Source organism: Aspergillus brasiliensis (genome assembly GCF_001889945.1).
Source record: "Aspergillus brasiliensis CBS 101740 unplaced genomic scaffold ASPBRscaffold_7, whole genome shotgun sequence".
Classification (NCBI taxonomy): domain Eukaryota; kingdom Fungi; phylum Ascomycota; class Eurotiomycetes; order Eurotiales; family Aspergillaceae; genus Aspergillus; species Aspergillus brasiliensis.
The window spans coordinates 697,930-713,427 of NW_027137448.1; the positions used below are offsets into that span (position 1 = coordinate 697,930).

The 15,498-nt window shown below is 49.7% G+C and overlaps 6 protein-coding genes across 6 annotated transcripts; 2 read left to right on the forward strand and 4 right to left on the reverse strand.

The window, feature by feature from the left end:
- The first annotated feature begins 101 nt into the window (after positions 1–101).
- ASPBRDRAFT_43961 (uncharacterized protein) lies at positions 102–1,929 on the forward strand. Its single transcript, XM_067625097.1, has one exon. It carries the CDS (start codon positions 164–166, stop codon positions 1,637–1,639), a length of 1,476 nt encoding a protein of 491 aa, XP_067478295.1. The 5' UTR covers positions 102–163; the 3' UTR covers positions 1,640–1,929.
- A 633-nt stretch (positions 1,930–2,562) lies between these two features.
- On the reverse strand, positions 2,563–5,761 carry ASPBRDRAFT_196583 (uncharacterized protein; the record flags this gene model as incomplete). Its single annotated transcript, XM_067621009.1, has 4 exons — positions 2,563–4,851; positions 4,912–5,384; positions 5,437–5,520; positions 5,617–5,761. 4 exons carry the CDS (start codon positions 5,759–5,761, stop codon positions 2,563–2,565), a joined length of 2,991 nt encoding a protein of 996 aa, XP_067478296.1.
- Positions 5,762–7,904: 2,143 nt separating this feature from the next.
- On the reverse strand, positions 7,905–8,806 carry psf3 (DNA replication protein PSF3; the record flags this gene model as incomplete). The annotated part of the gene is made up of 6 exons (XM_067617917.1): positions 7,905–7,972; positions 8,038–8,146; positions 8,216–8,405; positions 8,474–8,532; positions 8,619–8,687; positions 8,765–8,806. 6 exons carry the CDS (start codon positions 8,804–8,806, stop codon positions 7,905–7,907), a joined length of 537 nt encoding a protein of 178 aa, XP_067478297.1.
- A 786-nt stretch (positions 8,807–9,592) lies between these two features.
- ASPBRDRAFT_55700 (uncharacterized protein) lies at positions 9,593–10,528 on the reverse strand (the record flags this gene model as incomplete). The annotated part of the gene is made up of 3 exons (XM_067627430.1): positions 9,593–10,018; positions 10,106–10,285; positions 10,355–10,528. The coding sequence occupies 3 exons, from the start codon at positions 10,526–10,528 to the stop codon at positions 9,593–9,595; spliced, it is 780 nt and encodes a 259-aa protein (XP_067478298.1).
- Positions 10,529–11,469: 941 nt separating this feature from the next.
- ASPBRDRAFT_30801 (uncharacterized protein) lies at positions 11,470–12,310 on the reverse strand (the record flags this gene model as incomplete). The annotated part of the gene is made up of 2 exons (XM_067622818.1): positions 11,470–12,087; positions 12,149–12,310. 2 exons carry the CDS (start codon positions 12,308–12,310, stop codon positions 11,470–11,472), a joined length of 780 nt encoding a protein of 259 aa, XP_067478299.1.
- Positions 12,311–13,314: 1,004 nt separating this feature from the next.
- ASPBRDRAFT_66090 (TFIIH subunit TFB1 family protein) lies at positions 13,315–15,484 on the forward strand. The gene is made up of 2 exons (XM_067628650.1): positions 13,315–13,601; positions 13,660–15,484. The coding sequence occupies exons 1-2, from the start codon at positions 13,454–13,456 to the stop codon at positions 15,399–15,401; spliced, it is 1,890 nt and encodes a 629-aa protein (XP_067478300.1). The 5' UTR covers positions 13,315–13,453; the 3' UTR covers positions 15,402–15,484.
- Positions 15,485–15,498: the final 14 nt, after the last annotated feature.

The following is a 15,498-nucleotide window of genomic DNA, read 5'->3' on the forward strand; positions in this document are numbered from 1 at the left end:
GTGGCTGAAGCTCGGCAGGTGGCGGATGGAAGCTCCGTAACATCCGGTAAACGTAATACCGCGCCGATCATGTTTCACATCCGCTGCATCGCCGGCTTCATCTTCATCTTCATATTCTTTTCGTCCTCCCATCTTCTCCGCTTCGTCCGCCATTTCTTACCTCATGTCCGCAGATAGCCCCGGGGAACGGCGCGGCTTCCGGGCCTTCTTCGCCAATGCTCTCCGGCCCAAGAAATCCCGGCAAGTCCTGCGCAAGGGCTACAGCGCATCCACCCCAGACCTCCGAGCCGGCTTCAAGCGGCCCAGCACCACCAGCGAAGATGTCCCTCCGCTGCCTTCCCTAGCGCCATTGGAGGCACATCGCCTCAAATACCGAGAACTCAATGCCAACAAAGATACCCAGCTTGGTGAAAGCCGCGATCACACCGAACTCCTGCACGCCATTGGCGTCCAGGACCTCGATCCCTCGGACCCTTATGCCAACCGCGCCGAGTTCGACAACCGTCCTCCTGGCGAGCCCGTAATCGCCAGTCTCTCCCCGATTCTTTGGGAAGAGATCTGCTCATATCTCACGCCCGCAGACCAAGCCAGTCTCGCCTTTGCCAGCAAAACCCTCTTCTCCAAGCTCGCTCCGCTCCAACCCTGGCAAGCCATCAACCACCCTTCCAACCGCGAATATCGGTCCGACTTCCTCGTCTCCCAAGACCGCTATCTCCCCCATCACCTCCTCTGCTTTCCCTGTGCACGTTATCACCGTCGCACACAAGAAGGTCACGAGAAACTTCAACCCGCCCATGTCGTCAACCCCCTCTTCAACTGCCCCAACATGCGCAACGCCCTCCTCCCTCCCCCACGACACCGCATCACCCACGGCCGCACCCTCCCTTTCAGCTTCGTACAACTCGTCATGCGCGCCCACCACTTCTCCCCCTCCTACGGCCTCACCCCGGAATCCCTCTCCCGCCGCTGGCGCCGCGACGAATGGACCCACCACACCCGCTTCCACATCCACAAAGGCCACCTGCTGATGCGGGTAATCAGCACCCGTTTCGCAGACCCAGACCTGCCCCCGAGTTCGCAACGTCTCCTCCTCTACTCCCGCGAAGACTACTGGCCGTACTTCTCCGCCTGCGCGCACTGGCGCGACGGCGAACTAATGAACGCCTGCAAATGCGCCCTCACCCATATCCCCGTACCCCGCGACAACTCCGCCCTACAGGGCCTCGAACACCGCGCTAAGGATCTCATGGCGCGGCGTATCCACAACCCTAACTCCATCGCCACCCTGTGCGGGAAATGTCGTCCCATGCGCCGCTGTCCGGAGTGTCCGTCTGAGTATCTCATCGAGATCAAGTTGACTGAGGATCGCGCGGACCCGCGCTCCCTGCACTTCCGGCATGCGATTGTGGTTACCCGGTGGTGTGATCTGGGCGATGGGACCTCACCGCGACTGTCGAGGGAGTGGGCAGCGTGCAATGGGTTATTGGAAGGGTATGATTCATTCCAGATGCTGGGGAAGCGATCTATTTCGGGGATCTTTGAATCTTCGATTACGGATGATACGTTACCCGGACAGAGGATTATATCGATGAACCCGAAGGGGAAGAAAAGAGGAGAGGATGGGACGGGGTGGTATTGATTGGTTCCCTCCCATTTCCCTTCTGTTCTTGTTGGAGTTGGTTTTGGGTCATCATATACGGGAGTTTTGTTATATGGCTGCTTTTGCAGGTTGCATTGGGTATACTATGGCGGATATCATACCATACCATACTACTTAACATAGTATTCTATAGATTGACACACTACATGCAGGTTAGGTTAGGTTAGGCTAGGCGGGACAGGACAGGACAAGACAGGACAGGCGTGTATGGAGTACTGTGAATTACTACTTACCTACTTACTATTCTATTGATGCAACCTCATGAAACGTTTACTTTCATACAAGTCAACTACTAAGTCCATCTATGAAGTAAACAACTACATCAGCTCATCTCTTCTCGCCAGGGAGAAGCAATACTAATAGAATAGGAGACCAAGGAGCAGGGAAAGGGAAGTCCTTCCTAGATCTCAACTAAACTGAGTATGTTATCTTGAGTTTGACCTACTGCTACTTCCATCTCCTCCCTCTTTGCATGTTCAGTCGCCGTGGGTCTACTAGGTACTAAATTTTGATTAACTACTAAGGCATACTGGTATTTCTCCCAGGGCTAAATAGTTGGTATAAATCGCTGCTTCGATTTCAAAATGAATGAATCAGAGTAAAGTCAAGTAATGAATGAAATCACCAAACAAGCACAAAATGATATCGTGTGCCAGCCAGATACCATGTGTATAGCAAGCAACAAAGAATCAGCAACCACCTCTAATGGCCCAAAAAGAAAAAGTCATAAACGCGGTCCTCTCTGCTGCGCATGCAATACTGGTACAAATCCGTGTCATCAGACATGTAACTCATGGGGTATCGTGATAGATCATAAACAGTCCCGGGGAAAAGATATTGATGAAAAAGGAAAGCAGAAAGAAATCAAGAAAAATCGTAAACGAAATAAGACAGCTGCTAGTTCAGCCACGACGAGCCCGTCGGTCCATATACCTTGGTCGCCGGCCTGTTTCTTCATCCTGGGTTGGATGCTTGGATTTCGAGGCGAAGTCATCAATGGCAATTTTCATCGCACCCATCTCCGTTGTCCTGCCGGCATCAGAAGCACTTTTTACCGAGTCTGGGGTTGTCCGAGGAGCTCTGCTCTTGACCAAGGCAGTACTAGGCGCGCTAGACTTTACCGGAAGCTCCGGTTCCGGCTTTTTCCCCAGCCCGCTAGCTCCTTTCACCCAGCTGAATATACCAAGGGAACTGCGTCGCTTGTGGTCTTTGGTGTCGGGCAGAGGGGGCTTGGTCGCCGCATGATTCATGAAGCCGGATTCAGTAACGGAGTGTGGGAATGTCCGATGAATGTCGTCGCGCTTGGCAGAAATTGGCACAGATGCGGAGAAACCGGAACCATGGCTTTCAGCTTTGGAAATCGTCCTATTTGGTTTGGCTGGGTTGTCATCGCGTGCTTTACGAATGATGGGAGCAGGAGCTCCATCGTCTGAATCCGGATCATCAAAAATTAAGGAGGGCTGCAGACGACGAGGGGGTGCCGAGCGTGCAAGGAAAGGAGGCCGGAGGCTAATCTTCCGTCCGATCATCCGACGATCGAAGTCGGGCCCAGGCTGCAAATCAGAGTCTAGCGACTGTATATCCAGCGTGGGGATCATAGGAACATCAGAGTCCCTGATGGTGGAATCAATGCTGTGTCGACGGCCAAGGAAGGAAGACTGGCTCGGGATTCGCATGTCCTGAGATCGGGAATTTTTCGGTTTAAGCGCAACAGGCATCATTCCAGACTTTTCCCGTCGGCGTTTGGCATTCGGCTTAGCGGCCTCAACCCAATCTTGGGGTGTCAGAGGAGGCGATGAAGACAATGAGCTGTCGGATTCCTCATGTGCCATTGATCCATAGTAGTTATTATCGAGCTTTGAAAGAACCTTGCCAAGGCCTTCTCCGTTAAGAAATGCGTTCTGACCATAGTATGCAAGGTTTGTCTTGTCGAGAGTCTCTGGGCAATATACCCTTTTATCCCGCGATGTGATGCTGTTCAAGGGGAAGAAAGTAGGCGACTCTTCTTCCTCGTCGGTACCAGGTCGATGTAGCGTGGCATCACTTACGTTCATGTCCACGCTACCAATCGCTGCACTGTTAGCGGAGTTACGCCTCGTTGTAAGTGCACCTGCAGAACGTGGGCGACGGTCTCCAGCCGTCATAGCTTGATCAACGAGACTCTTCTCCGCAACGATACTGCCGTTCGACCGATTGGGGCCAGTGGCGTACGCCGTACTCATAGTGTCTGGGGTAGGGGGCAACCTCGAACTCCCAAACACGCTATCCACTCGTGTTTTCTGGCTCGAGCTATTGTATGAGTCACTGTCAAAGCTCGGTTTATCCGTCTGCCTGAGAGTAGCGGATAAGATATCCCGCTCTGGCACATCTTCAAGAAAGTCATCACGTTGGGGCTGGATCCAAGACTCAATCAGGCTTTGATTGGCGGATATCTCAGACGTTCCTTTGAGAGCCTCTGCGGCCTCCTCTGTTGGATCTCGCTCTTTGACCGGGATGTCCAACTGTTGTTCATCCTGCGGATACAATTCACTGCATTCACTCAGAGCACTGAGCCTGGGGGACTCGGGTTCCAAGAATTCACTCATAGATTGCAAACTTTCTGATTTGGTCATGTCACTCAATGCTGAACGAGACTTGTTGTCGGCAGTCGTAGTGAGACTTTGCATGGCTGTGGGGCTCTTGTGGTCATCGGGCAAGAAAGAGGGAGCTCGCTTGGGATGACGCGAATCCGAGGACGACCGCCGATGCTTGGAAAGAGAAGTACCCCGCCTCGAGGATGTTCTCTCCGGGATGTCAATAGCAGCAAATGTGGTATTCTGCCTCGGAGTCGTAGCACTGGGGTCCTCGTCTTCAAACCCACGGGCGGTAGAGGGCGTTGACGGATCTGCACCAGCTTCCAACTGGGCCACTTTATTCTCCAGAAGACAGATCATATCAACAGCCTCTGTAATTGCTTGGTCCCGCTTGTCAACCTCGTGTCGCAGTTGCTCGTTGGACTCCCTTAGTCGCTGATTGTCGGACTCCGCATTCCTCAGCTCTTGGACCTCATCTTCTAAGCCTCGCAAGCGCCCAAGTTCCTCTTCCAGTTGCTCCATACGCTGTAGTTTCTTCTCCAATGCGGCCATTTGTTGCACGCGATGAAAAATCTCGAGCTTCAGGTCGAAGTTTTGCTTGTTGATTTTGGAGACATACTATCATTAGATCAATATATTGACGGCCCCATTAGATTTAAATGACCTAGAAACACTTACCTCCCCCATTTCTCTGACCCCCATTTCATGTGGATGCCTGAGACCCGAAGAAAGCGCGGTCTGAATTTTCCGCTGTTTCTCCGAGCCCGCCTCTTCCTGAGATTGAGATCGGGATTGCGACTGGGACTGTGCAGGTGATTGAGATCGTGACTGGGGCCGGGAGTGAGATCGTTCTGGCGTGCGCGGGGCGCCCTGACCGACGTCCTCCGACGCAGTCCCCTTGGGTACTCGATTCGCACGTTGTTCTTTAAGAAGATCTTGGAGAAGGGCCGAGGAAGGGTTGACGAGCGATGGAGGGACAGGCTCTGGAGTTCCTGTTTGTCCATCACTGGTCAGCGTCTGCGCTCGTTCCCTCTTACGTGAACTGTGCGGCGATGCCATATGCGTACCGGCTCTAGATCGCTGTGGAGTTCTGGGGGTTGCGGTTCTGGGGGTCATCGACATTGGCGATGCGTCGTTCAACCACGACATTTCTATAGACCGATCAATATCACTGCACGCCCACTGCCGGGGAGTATTCCGCACCTGAGTTCATTTGCGGCGAAGAATCCATGGCGACGGTTCCCTTGACCCGGGCGAGGGCAAGAGGCTTTGGGGGAGCAGACCGGCCTGCAGGGGAAACGAAGAGTCAGTGCTGTGTCTTTTGTTTGTCTCATGTATCCCTTGGACAACAATCAAGGGATGAGAAAACGGCGGGTGGCTCACGCTTCAGCTTCGGTTCGGGTCTGAGGGACGCGGTATCGGTCGGAGGCGAGGTGTTTGAAGAGGTGGGAAATGAGCAATGGCGAAGGGAAGAAGGGGCAGTTGACTGCACCGAGACGGTGCTCCGTCTCTGGGGATTTCGGTCCATGGTGTGTGTGCGTCTGCGGGTGAGATGGGCCAAAGTTGGCTAGCTAATGCGCATAACTGACAAGATGCGCGATGCCAGTTAGACTGCAGTAGGTTCGCAGGATCGTATCCACTCCAGGCAAGTTCGTTCAGAAGGATCGGGGAGGGAGAGTCGACCGATAGAGCAAGGAGGAAAAAGCAATGTCTCAGGCGGAAGATGAGAAAACGCGCCTGGGAAGGCGATTGGTGACGAAACGAGGCCCACTGCGCGTCCAAGCGTCTCGTAGTGGGAACGGCGAGGAGTGGAGGAAATTTAGAGGGAGTCGGACGGGAAGGACAAAGAAGGAAGCGAAAGTGTGAAAAAAAAAGGTCAAGACGTGAGGGGAGCGACGAGAAAAGTGTGAGGAGAAAGTGTGACGAGTCGATCGTGGATCCTCACAGCCAAGAAAGGGGACCGAGTGACAGGAAGATGATCTCCACACATGCATCCATCCATGGAGGGAGGGAGAGGGGGAAAGGATTGCCCTGGATAGATAGTGAGCGAGCGATCCGGGATCTCAGTTCTCGGTAGGTATGCATGCACGCATGCGTTGGAATTGGGGAGAGTTTCTGTGGTATGGACGGAAGGTTGCCAAGCAACAAAGAAGGTTGACTGAACAACGAGATGCCAGCGAGGGGGGGAAGAGGAATTTGAGGATGCAGTGAGTTGAATAATGATGATGACGATGGTGATGATGCTGCTGAATGCAAGCAGGCAGTCTGAAATCGAGAGAGGGGAACCAGCGTGTAAAGCAACGAGATAGGCTCAAGGAACAAACGATCGCAGGGCACTAAAAATCGGGCTAAACTGGCCTTAGCGGAGCATCAGCAAGTCAGGAACTGGATCCCGGTCCCGGTCGCTCTTCCCACTAATTCCAGGCGGGTTTAGTGTAGCCCGCCCGCCCCTCCCAAGTGCCGGGTGCAAAACTGCAAATGGCCTCCCTGGAATGGCACCGTCCGATGGCTGGACTGCTGGTCCTGAACTTAAGCTTCCAATCGCCTTTCTCCTTCTCCTTCGTCTTGATTTTGAGGTCCGCCAATAGCTAGGGTGGCTGGTCAGGTGGTTGGAAACGCGTACCTTTTTCCATCCCTACTGTAACCTCCTATCGTTCCATCCCTCAACCGATCACTAACACATCGTTACGGAGTATATGCAGATTACAGAGTGATTACTACCACCGGAATTAGGACGGGAATCACTGTCAGTGCCCTTCTTCCCCCACTCCATCAGCTGAAATCTCACAATTCCATCCTTCTCTCCATCAATCCGTCTAGAATCCTTAGTAGTATCTATGTGCTCCATTGGAATTCTCAGCAAAATGTGATCCATCAACTTCCCACTGCCTCTTGAGTCTTAACTAATACAATTCCTATTTCTTCGAGCTGCCCCACGTTCCAGGGACCCATCGCGCCGCCCGTGGTTCCCCCCTCCCCGCTACACAAAGTTCGCCTGCAATCATCGTCCCATCATTCCGATCGCTTTCAGCTTAGTCCTTTATTCCCCCGTGACAGATAAGTTGCTGCCCCATCGTTCTTCCCGTGGCTCGTGTCGACGCCCAGAATAGTAGGCCTTCTCTTTTTTCCTTTTTTTTTTTTTCTCCTTTTCTTTTCTTTTCTTTTCTTCACATTTCTTCCACCTCGTGGGCTGAAGAAAATAGAATCACCTCGGTTATGCCGGTCATAGGCGCTTGACTCCACCAGTCGGAGTTGACATGTCCTCCCAGTCGTTCTTATCTCGGTGGACATTAAGCTCGTGATTCCCCTCCATATCTCCGGAGCACGGAGCAAAGTAGTACATGAAGTTCCATCTGCGTGGGGGTTTATCCGCAGTGATTGATCGGAACTTTCGAATGTAGGTTACAGGTAGATAGTTGTTTCATTTGGTTGTTTCAATTGATGGACAATGATCGAGTAGTATCGAGTACTTAGGCTAATATCATCAACAGCTCTCCCCCTTCTATAATGAGATGTCAACTTATTATCATGATCGTACACATTCCCGGCCATTATTGTAGCAGATGACGGGAAATGAATACATGTTGATACGTCATAATTATTCTTCTGTATACTTATGTTCATAACGGCGAGCACAGCTCAACCTTTTAATCAGTAATAACCCCCTACCATCATTTCTTCTTCGCCTCTCCAGCCCAAACCCGCGTCTCCTTAGCACTATCATGCGCCACACGGAAAACTACACAAAGACATCAATATCAGCAACTCACTCACACAAAACAAACAAAAAAGACGTAAACATACGCTGTCTCTCCGTCTCGTCCAAGCCTCGCAAGAAATCCGCTCCCTGCCCTAAAGCACCCTGTGGGTTATGCGCATGATCCGCGATGACCGCTGAGCGCTTCTTGAACGTCTATTATCATCATCACAATTAGCCACATCACTCCCCATCCACAGTTCAACAACAAAGAAGGCACCATACATTACTCAAAACCTCCACTAGTTCCTCCTCTTCAAACAGCTCCAGAGTCCGCTCACTCAGACTGTAGAAATGCGGTGCCAATGATCGCAGATCTACCGTCCGAGGGTCAGCCTTCAAGGCATTCGTGACTCGTTCTGAGAGTGCTGAGGGGAGATCCAGCGTGACTAGTCGAGAGGTCCCCAGTCGGGCACTGCGATAGTTAGACAACACCCTCAATAAGTAAATGTACCCTGTTCGATCAGTAAGAAATTAACTCACCCGATAGACAACATCTCACCCAGCCATAACGGCAAATCAATGCGCGTTCCGGCTTTGATCTACATATAGAACACACACTTAGCAAAACTCCTCTTCTCTTCCACTCATAAAACAAAAACCATCCCTGCACATGCAGCGAACTTACATTTTCCCCCGGATTCCCCTCCAAAATACCAAGACCAGGTACGTCCAGTTCAAACGTGCAGGGTAGTTTCTGAAATTAGACGAACCGATGGGTAAGATAACGAGCCATGCATGCAATTTCATTCATTATTATGGTTCATCACCTACTTGAGAATCTGTCAAGATCGCATCAATGTCATAGTACGACATTTTTCAACGAGAAATATGTTCGTGTATAACTGAAACTATAATCAACAAATTCAGTTATTGACGTCTTTTCTTAAGTGTGAGGGTCAAACTCGTCCTTGATTGAGGCGCGCGTCCCGCATGGCGCGCTGTCACGTGCGGCAAATCATTACTTTGCGGTCCGCCAATAGGAGTGAAGATATTTACAGCCGGTTTAAGACTACTACCTAGTAATTTGTGGTACAGGGTTTGAAAGTCGACTACGATATTAGTTACTATGTTTAGCTTGAATACTGTGCTTGTATTTTTTCATTGGGGATTGGTGTGTATATTAGGTAAGTATTAAATGAGAAGTGGTGGACATAATTTCATTCAATGACGTCACTCACCGGTCTATATAAATAGTTAGTTATAGAATGCAGAAGCTATTTATCAGAGATAGCGGTTACCAATTACAACTAATCACTGTTTACTGAGCGCTCTGATGTATACAGTATCTGAAGTGTCTTGGTAATAATAATGTAGTCTATGTCGCTGATGAAGAAGTCGATGAATGCACGGTTTTGTCCATGGGGAGGCCATGATTGCGAATTCTGGAAACTGGGACTGATGAGGATAGTGTTTGTGAAGCAAATTGTTAGCTGGATATCAGGTTACTAACCAAAGGGTTTTCGATGGTCTCTATGGGAGGTGTTTTGGGGGATTGGACTATTAATGCTGATTTTGTTGGCATGTTGAATGTCCTATATTTTTATAGTATAACTAGTCAATTTAGGAAAAGAAAAGTAAACTTGGTTTCATAGTAGTATGCTAGTAGTAGTCCCATGGAAAAATTGATTCTCGTCTGGGATCCCCAAGATCCGTCAACAAGAGAGCGTCTTCTAGCGTCCAGATTTCGTTTGGACGATCATAAAATTCGACGTGGACGAGGAACATTTGGAACCACCTGTCGTGTGGAATGCTGGTATACTTCTCTAGAGAGGAGGACCCTTTTATTACCCGCTTAGCTTGTCTCATAGTGAGTGTGATCCTCTTTCCCGAATCGAATAATAGGGCTAGTCGAAGCGCATCTGTCCCATGGTGAATAGCTCTCGCGGTTTCGGGTTCCTCCCAAGTGAAGGACAAAGGGATAGGATCAGTTTCGTATAATTTAGACGTCATGAGGTCTGTCTTGTTGATGAATGGTAGATTTGTCGTATCAACAATGGACAGAGGCTGCATTCCTTCTAGTATTCTCTTGAGGGCATGGTTAGATTTAAATGATCTCATAGAAAAATGACGAAGGCCATAAAAATTTGTAGGTTCGTGTGTCGCTACACTCACATTCCTAGGGACTAACTTTAGGTCGATCTTCACTTTTCTTCCTTGGATAAGCATGTAAAGCGTTTGATGGTGTTTTACAAAATGCCGCCAGTAGCGTCCGAGAATTGCATCCACAAGTCTTTCTGGGGATGCATACTTTGAGTTGAAGACGACGTCAATATCTTCTGCTCGAGTATATGCCTACTCAGTCAATTAATCGATATAAGGCTTTTATCTTTTGGTGGGATTATTGGGTTCCATTCTACTTACAATGCTGGGGAGGCGATCGGGGCAATGATGCATGACAGCAAGGCCTCCTGTAATTCCCACGTGTGTGACATGCAAGCTATGTTGCGCATTCAGTGTCCGCAGCACACCGATCAACCGTGATGCAGCGTCCATAAGCTTTTCCTTGCTTGGATACAGCATATCTGGATAGGTCATATGGAAATTAGAATCCGTGGTGCGAGTAACGTAATTCATCTCGTAGATAATGTTTTGAGCTTGCAGTTCTTCGACAGATGAGTGTATATGAACAGGGATCAGATGGCACTGGGATTCTGGAGCCACTTTATAGTCTACAGCGTGAGTGCAACATTAGGGTGTTAGATTGTGGCGTAGTATAGGAGCAATAATTTGTTTAGTAGGCACCGGATGCTCCCTATTAGCACGAGTAAACGTTATCGTAGTATCTTTCAGTCATTGTTAAAGCCTGGATAAAGGTATATTGACATTGAGACAAAGCCTACCTGATCTCCGAGCATCCTTTGGAATTTCTTTGTATCGGGACAACAGCAAGCTTATCGTTGGCTTTAGCCTTGCACACACGTATAATGCGATGATAAATATGTAAGGCTATTGCCGGTCTCGTTTCCCCGGATATGGCTCGAGATAGGATAAAGTATATCACTAACAATGTTATGGGCTCCGGCTAAGCGGGACCTGTATCCACGAAGATACGAGATATCTGGTGATCATTGTGTGTGGTGCCATTATGGATTTTTCAAGACAAAGGGTAGGGAAGGATTTGACCGTGTATGATCTATCTAGATCCCAAGAGTATGGTTATTGGTGGTGGTGGTGGTCAGGGTCTACGTAGGCAGAGGTGGTGAAGGATAAATGACGCCTGGCTAGAGTGAATGTCTCAACATAAATTACCATCGGGTTGTTCACATTACAATGAAATATATCAGGATAAGGTGTCTTAGATGACAACAACTATATGCTCACATAAGGACTCATACAACCCGAGCGCCTCACTTCCCTTCACGATGGTAAATAATTGTACTATAACCTTCAAATAAATATCTTATTGAATGAGTACTTGTAATCATTCTTCATCATTCTTCATCTGTAGCCTCTGTGAGTAGGAGATATACTTTTGCCTATTCGATCAACTCCTCACGCACTTTGGATATGTAATCCTTCACTTCATGTGGACTTTTCTTCGTTTCCCCGTCGAAATAGAACTTGACGAAGCCGTGCGCTAACTCCCCCAGCACGTCCCAACTTGGAACGAGCTCATAGTCTCCGCATTCATGGATATGCTCCAGCAGCTCACTCAAGTACTTAAACCATATAGATGACGTGGGATCTTGAGGCCACTCCCTCACCATGAGAAGGACCATAGCGTCGATGAACCGAGCCGGCTTTGGAATTTTAATCGGCCGAATAGACTTCCAACTACCTGTCCCATCTTCATCATTGTAGTCCGGTAGTCGGAAATCATCGACCAGCATATAGTCTGGATCATCCACTGGTGGTGGCCTTGTAGGAACTGGCCCCAGTTCAATGAATAGATCCCATATCTTATACAAGAGCACGACGTGGTTGTGCGGCCTATTCACTCGTGGTTGGACATGGTAGTGATAAGCCGGTGCGAAAGGCCTCTTGTTGGGACGGTATCCCTCGCAGTAAGACCTCTGGCAACTGTGGAGACCGGCCGCTTTTAGAAGGTCATCTGCTTGTGCAATATAAAAGTTGGGGATGACCCATGTAGAACTCTGGAAGCCGTTAGCTTCGATCTCAATGTACTTGAATGGAAGTGGGGACCAAGTATCTTACCTTTTGCTCCTGCACAAGACCATAGATGCTCATTAGCCCATGACCGCAGAATAAGTTAGGCACTCCAGCTCTGTCCAACGCCTCTGCAATGGTGTTCTCTAGTTTATAGTCAATGTGAGTGGGGGCTTTTGCGTCACACTCTTCGGACTGAGAACTCCCCATATCGTAGGGCTGTTTTTCCGATATATAGTTTAAGCTGGGTTGAAGATGGGGATCCTGGGCTATGTGGGGCGTCTTCTTTATATGCTAGTTGCGTAGACACGGTTCGGGGCTATATACGGAACATTCCATTTTTACTTCGTTTCTGCTTCTCTTACTGGTGCGCTGTTAGCATTCTTAAAGTGTTAATATTGCGTGGCAATTGCCCTACGTACTGCGCCTTGGATACTAATCGTGAGGTTTAATCCAAGCATTCCCCCCGGCCATTAAGACATCCCGACCGCTTTGCTTTGGGGTAGTGGAGGATTTGCACAAAGACTTAACACCGAATACTGATCCTAACTTATTACTTCTTTGTTCAGATCTTGCTATATTACTATCGGACGTATGTACTGAGAGGTATCCGTCTACATGTATTATGAGAATCTTCTTGTTAGTCGAGATATGCCGTGGGTCTCTCTTTTAGATACAGGTTTCTCCTCTGCGTAAAATATTGGCTTTTGATCAGAAGGTAAGTTCCCTGAAAACCGTTCAACCATGGCTATGGTTGGATCCTGGTGGCAAGATTATGGAGAATTAGGAGTTGAGAGACAAGTCGGTTGCATCCTGGCCGTTGAACGGGTAAAATCAGGTATATACCCTCTGGTTACTAGCGACCATGCAATACAATCAACGGGGGATGCTTTAGCACCGGTGTAGGCCCTGAAGATAACATATTTAAAACTTATTGTTAAAGAAATTCGAAATGATATCTCTACGCACCCTTGGTATAAGTGCTATACGTATTACGCTATCAGATCAGAAATAATACCGACTAACAAATATTATTATCAGCTATATTCATCCAGCCTGACATGCTTCTCATTTACAATCCATCGTGACCTGCAAACTGTACTTCAAACTGACCTGTTAGGGCTGTTATCCTGACTAAGCAGAGCAAGTCACATGCCTCAGTATATCTATCACGTGCCCCCATCTTCACTGATTGCGGAACTTCGTACTTTTCACAAACTCGCATCTTTACCCATCCACTCAAACCGCTCGCGTCTTTGAAGGCCCTGTCCTTCCGATTCTCCCGTGGGATTGTAATCTCCCGATGGGTGGATCCCTAGACGCCGCCCTGGACAGTGGACGCTGTCGAGATCCATGACGATGGCACCTCCGAGCGGGTCGGCGGCATACAAGAAGAAAGATGGCACCCTGACCATAGCCCAGGACCGCCAGTCGATCTCTTGGATCCCGGCGGCTGGCGGTGCAGCTGGCGCAATTACCCTCCCAGTTGCTCAGATTACCAGTTCGTCATGGTTTCTAGCTTGATTCACCGGGCGCGACTTTACTAACTACGAGAATAGATTTGCAACAGACCCCCGCGAGTAACCCGAAAGTGATGCTGAAGATCTTTGTCCTTCCTCCGAACGCCCCTGCCAGCTCCCCCGAACAATATGTCTTCTCCTTTACAGCTGGAGCGAACGCGCGAGCGGAAGCCGATGCCATCAGAGATGCGCTCAGTGCTGCTATTCAGGCGGCAAAGACAGCCCAGAGTGCCCCCGTCAAAGAAGGCGTGTCTCCCGCTATGGCCATAGCGAATGCGGTATCATCGGCAGGAAAAGAGAAGAACCCGTGGGATGACGACAAGCGGCTTCAAGGAGACGTGGAGTTGCAACAGTCGCTGCTGAAGTCGAATCCGACTCTCCAGCGCATGTTCATGGAATCGTTACATACCAAGCCGGATACGCTGTCGGCATCACAGTTCATGACGCAGTTTTGGTCCACTCGACTTCATCTTTTGCGCGCACATGCGATCGAGCGGTCGCAGACTCGCGGATCGTACAATGTGCTGTCGACGTTAAAGCCGCGCGTGGAGGATAGCGTGACAAAGTTGAATATTAGCAAGGAGCAGATTCAGTTGATTTTTAACCAGCATCCGCTTGTGAAGCGGGTGTATGACGAGAATGTACCCAAGCTTAGTGAGCAGCAGTTCTGGTCTCGGTTTTTCCAAAGTCGGCTATTCAAAAAACTGCGCGGAGAGCGCATCTCCGAAACGGATCCCACCGACGTGATTTTGGACAAATATCTCAAGGCGGACGAGTCCGGGAACCTACCACGCGATGCGCATGTTCCGCATTTCCTGGATCTGGCTGGAAATGAAGTGAACAACAGTCAACGACAAGGCAACCGACCCGATCTGGACATGCGCCCGTCCTCAGTGGAGAAGGTGCCTATCATCCGCACACTGAACAGTCTGAGTGAGAAGATTATGGCAAATGTTGCACCAGCTGATGGCGATGCGGATACCAAGGCGGGTGAGGAAGGGACATACAACGAGCTGCAGCTGCGCGATTTACGCGGGGATGAGGAACAGCAACGCATCCTCCTCAACGTCAAGGATCAGAGCCGCTTTTTCTCGTCGCATTCGAAATCTTCTGAGGACGAGCAAAATAAACTGTTTGCCCAGCAGGATCCGAATCAGATACTCGGACAGCTGCGGGGGGATCTTGAACGAAATCTGCCAGAGGGCGGAGCCGCGCCGCTGGGGAGATTGGTAGAACCACAGGAGGATGACGACGAAGATCAACAAAAGTTCGAAGACGTAATTGGTTCCAGGGCGAATTTAAAGCGCGCCTCAACCCAAATTCTTGAAGCGATCCGAGACCGCCGCTCTCAAACAGAGGGATCAGCCAATGCTGGCACATACGGCTTGTCGACTGCATTGTATGACCGGTTGACCTTAACGCATGCTACGACGACAGAGTTCCTGCATCAATTCTGGCAGGCGTTTTTGTCAGGAAATGCAGATCGTGCGGGTGAAGTAGCTTCGCTTGTGGAGTCCTTGAACCGAGCCATGGAGCGCATCAAATCGGTGGCGCAAGACGCAGAAGCAGAGCGGCAGGTGGAAGTTGATCGACTGAAGCAGCATGCCCGGGAAGTGCTGGAAAGGACGGGGAGGAAGCTCAAGCTCAATCTGGCCAGCGTCGCCGGAGGTGAACAGGCTGTCAATCGATTACTGGGGCCGACCATTCGGGCGTTGGAAACGGCGTTGGCAAAGTACAACCAGGCGTTGGCTGAAGAAATGAAGGAAGTGCAGTCTGCGTGATATGGCCATACTGTATGATAGAATAGACATAAATGACTATTAACGATTTATTGCAATGCTACTTAGGATTCTTAAGTACTTTGATCGGCATGCCGAG

Bases quoted from the DNA above. Each gene is read 5' to 3' on its own strand.
- ASPBRDRAFT_43961 (XM_067625097.1), top strand. From the start codon at position 164: ATGTCCGCAGATAGCCCCGGGGAACGGCGCGGCTTCCGGGCCTTCTTC.
- ASPBRDRAFT_66090 (XM_067628650.1), top strand. From the start codon at position 13,454: ATGACGATGGCACCTCCGAGCGGGTCGGCGGCATACAAGAAGAAAGAT. The intron at 13,602-13,659 runs GTTCGTCATGGT...CTACGAGAATAG, and splicing joins CCCAGTTGCTCAGATTACCA to ATTTGCAACAGACCCCCGCG.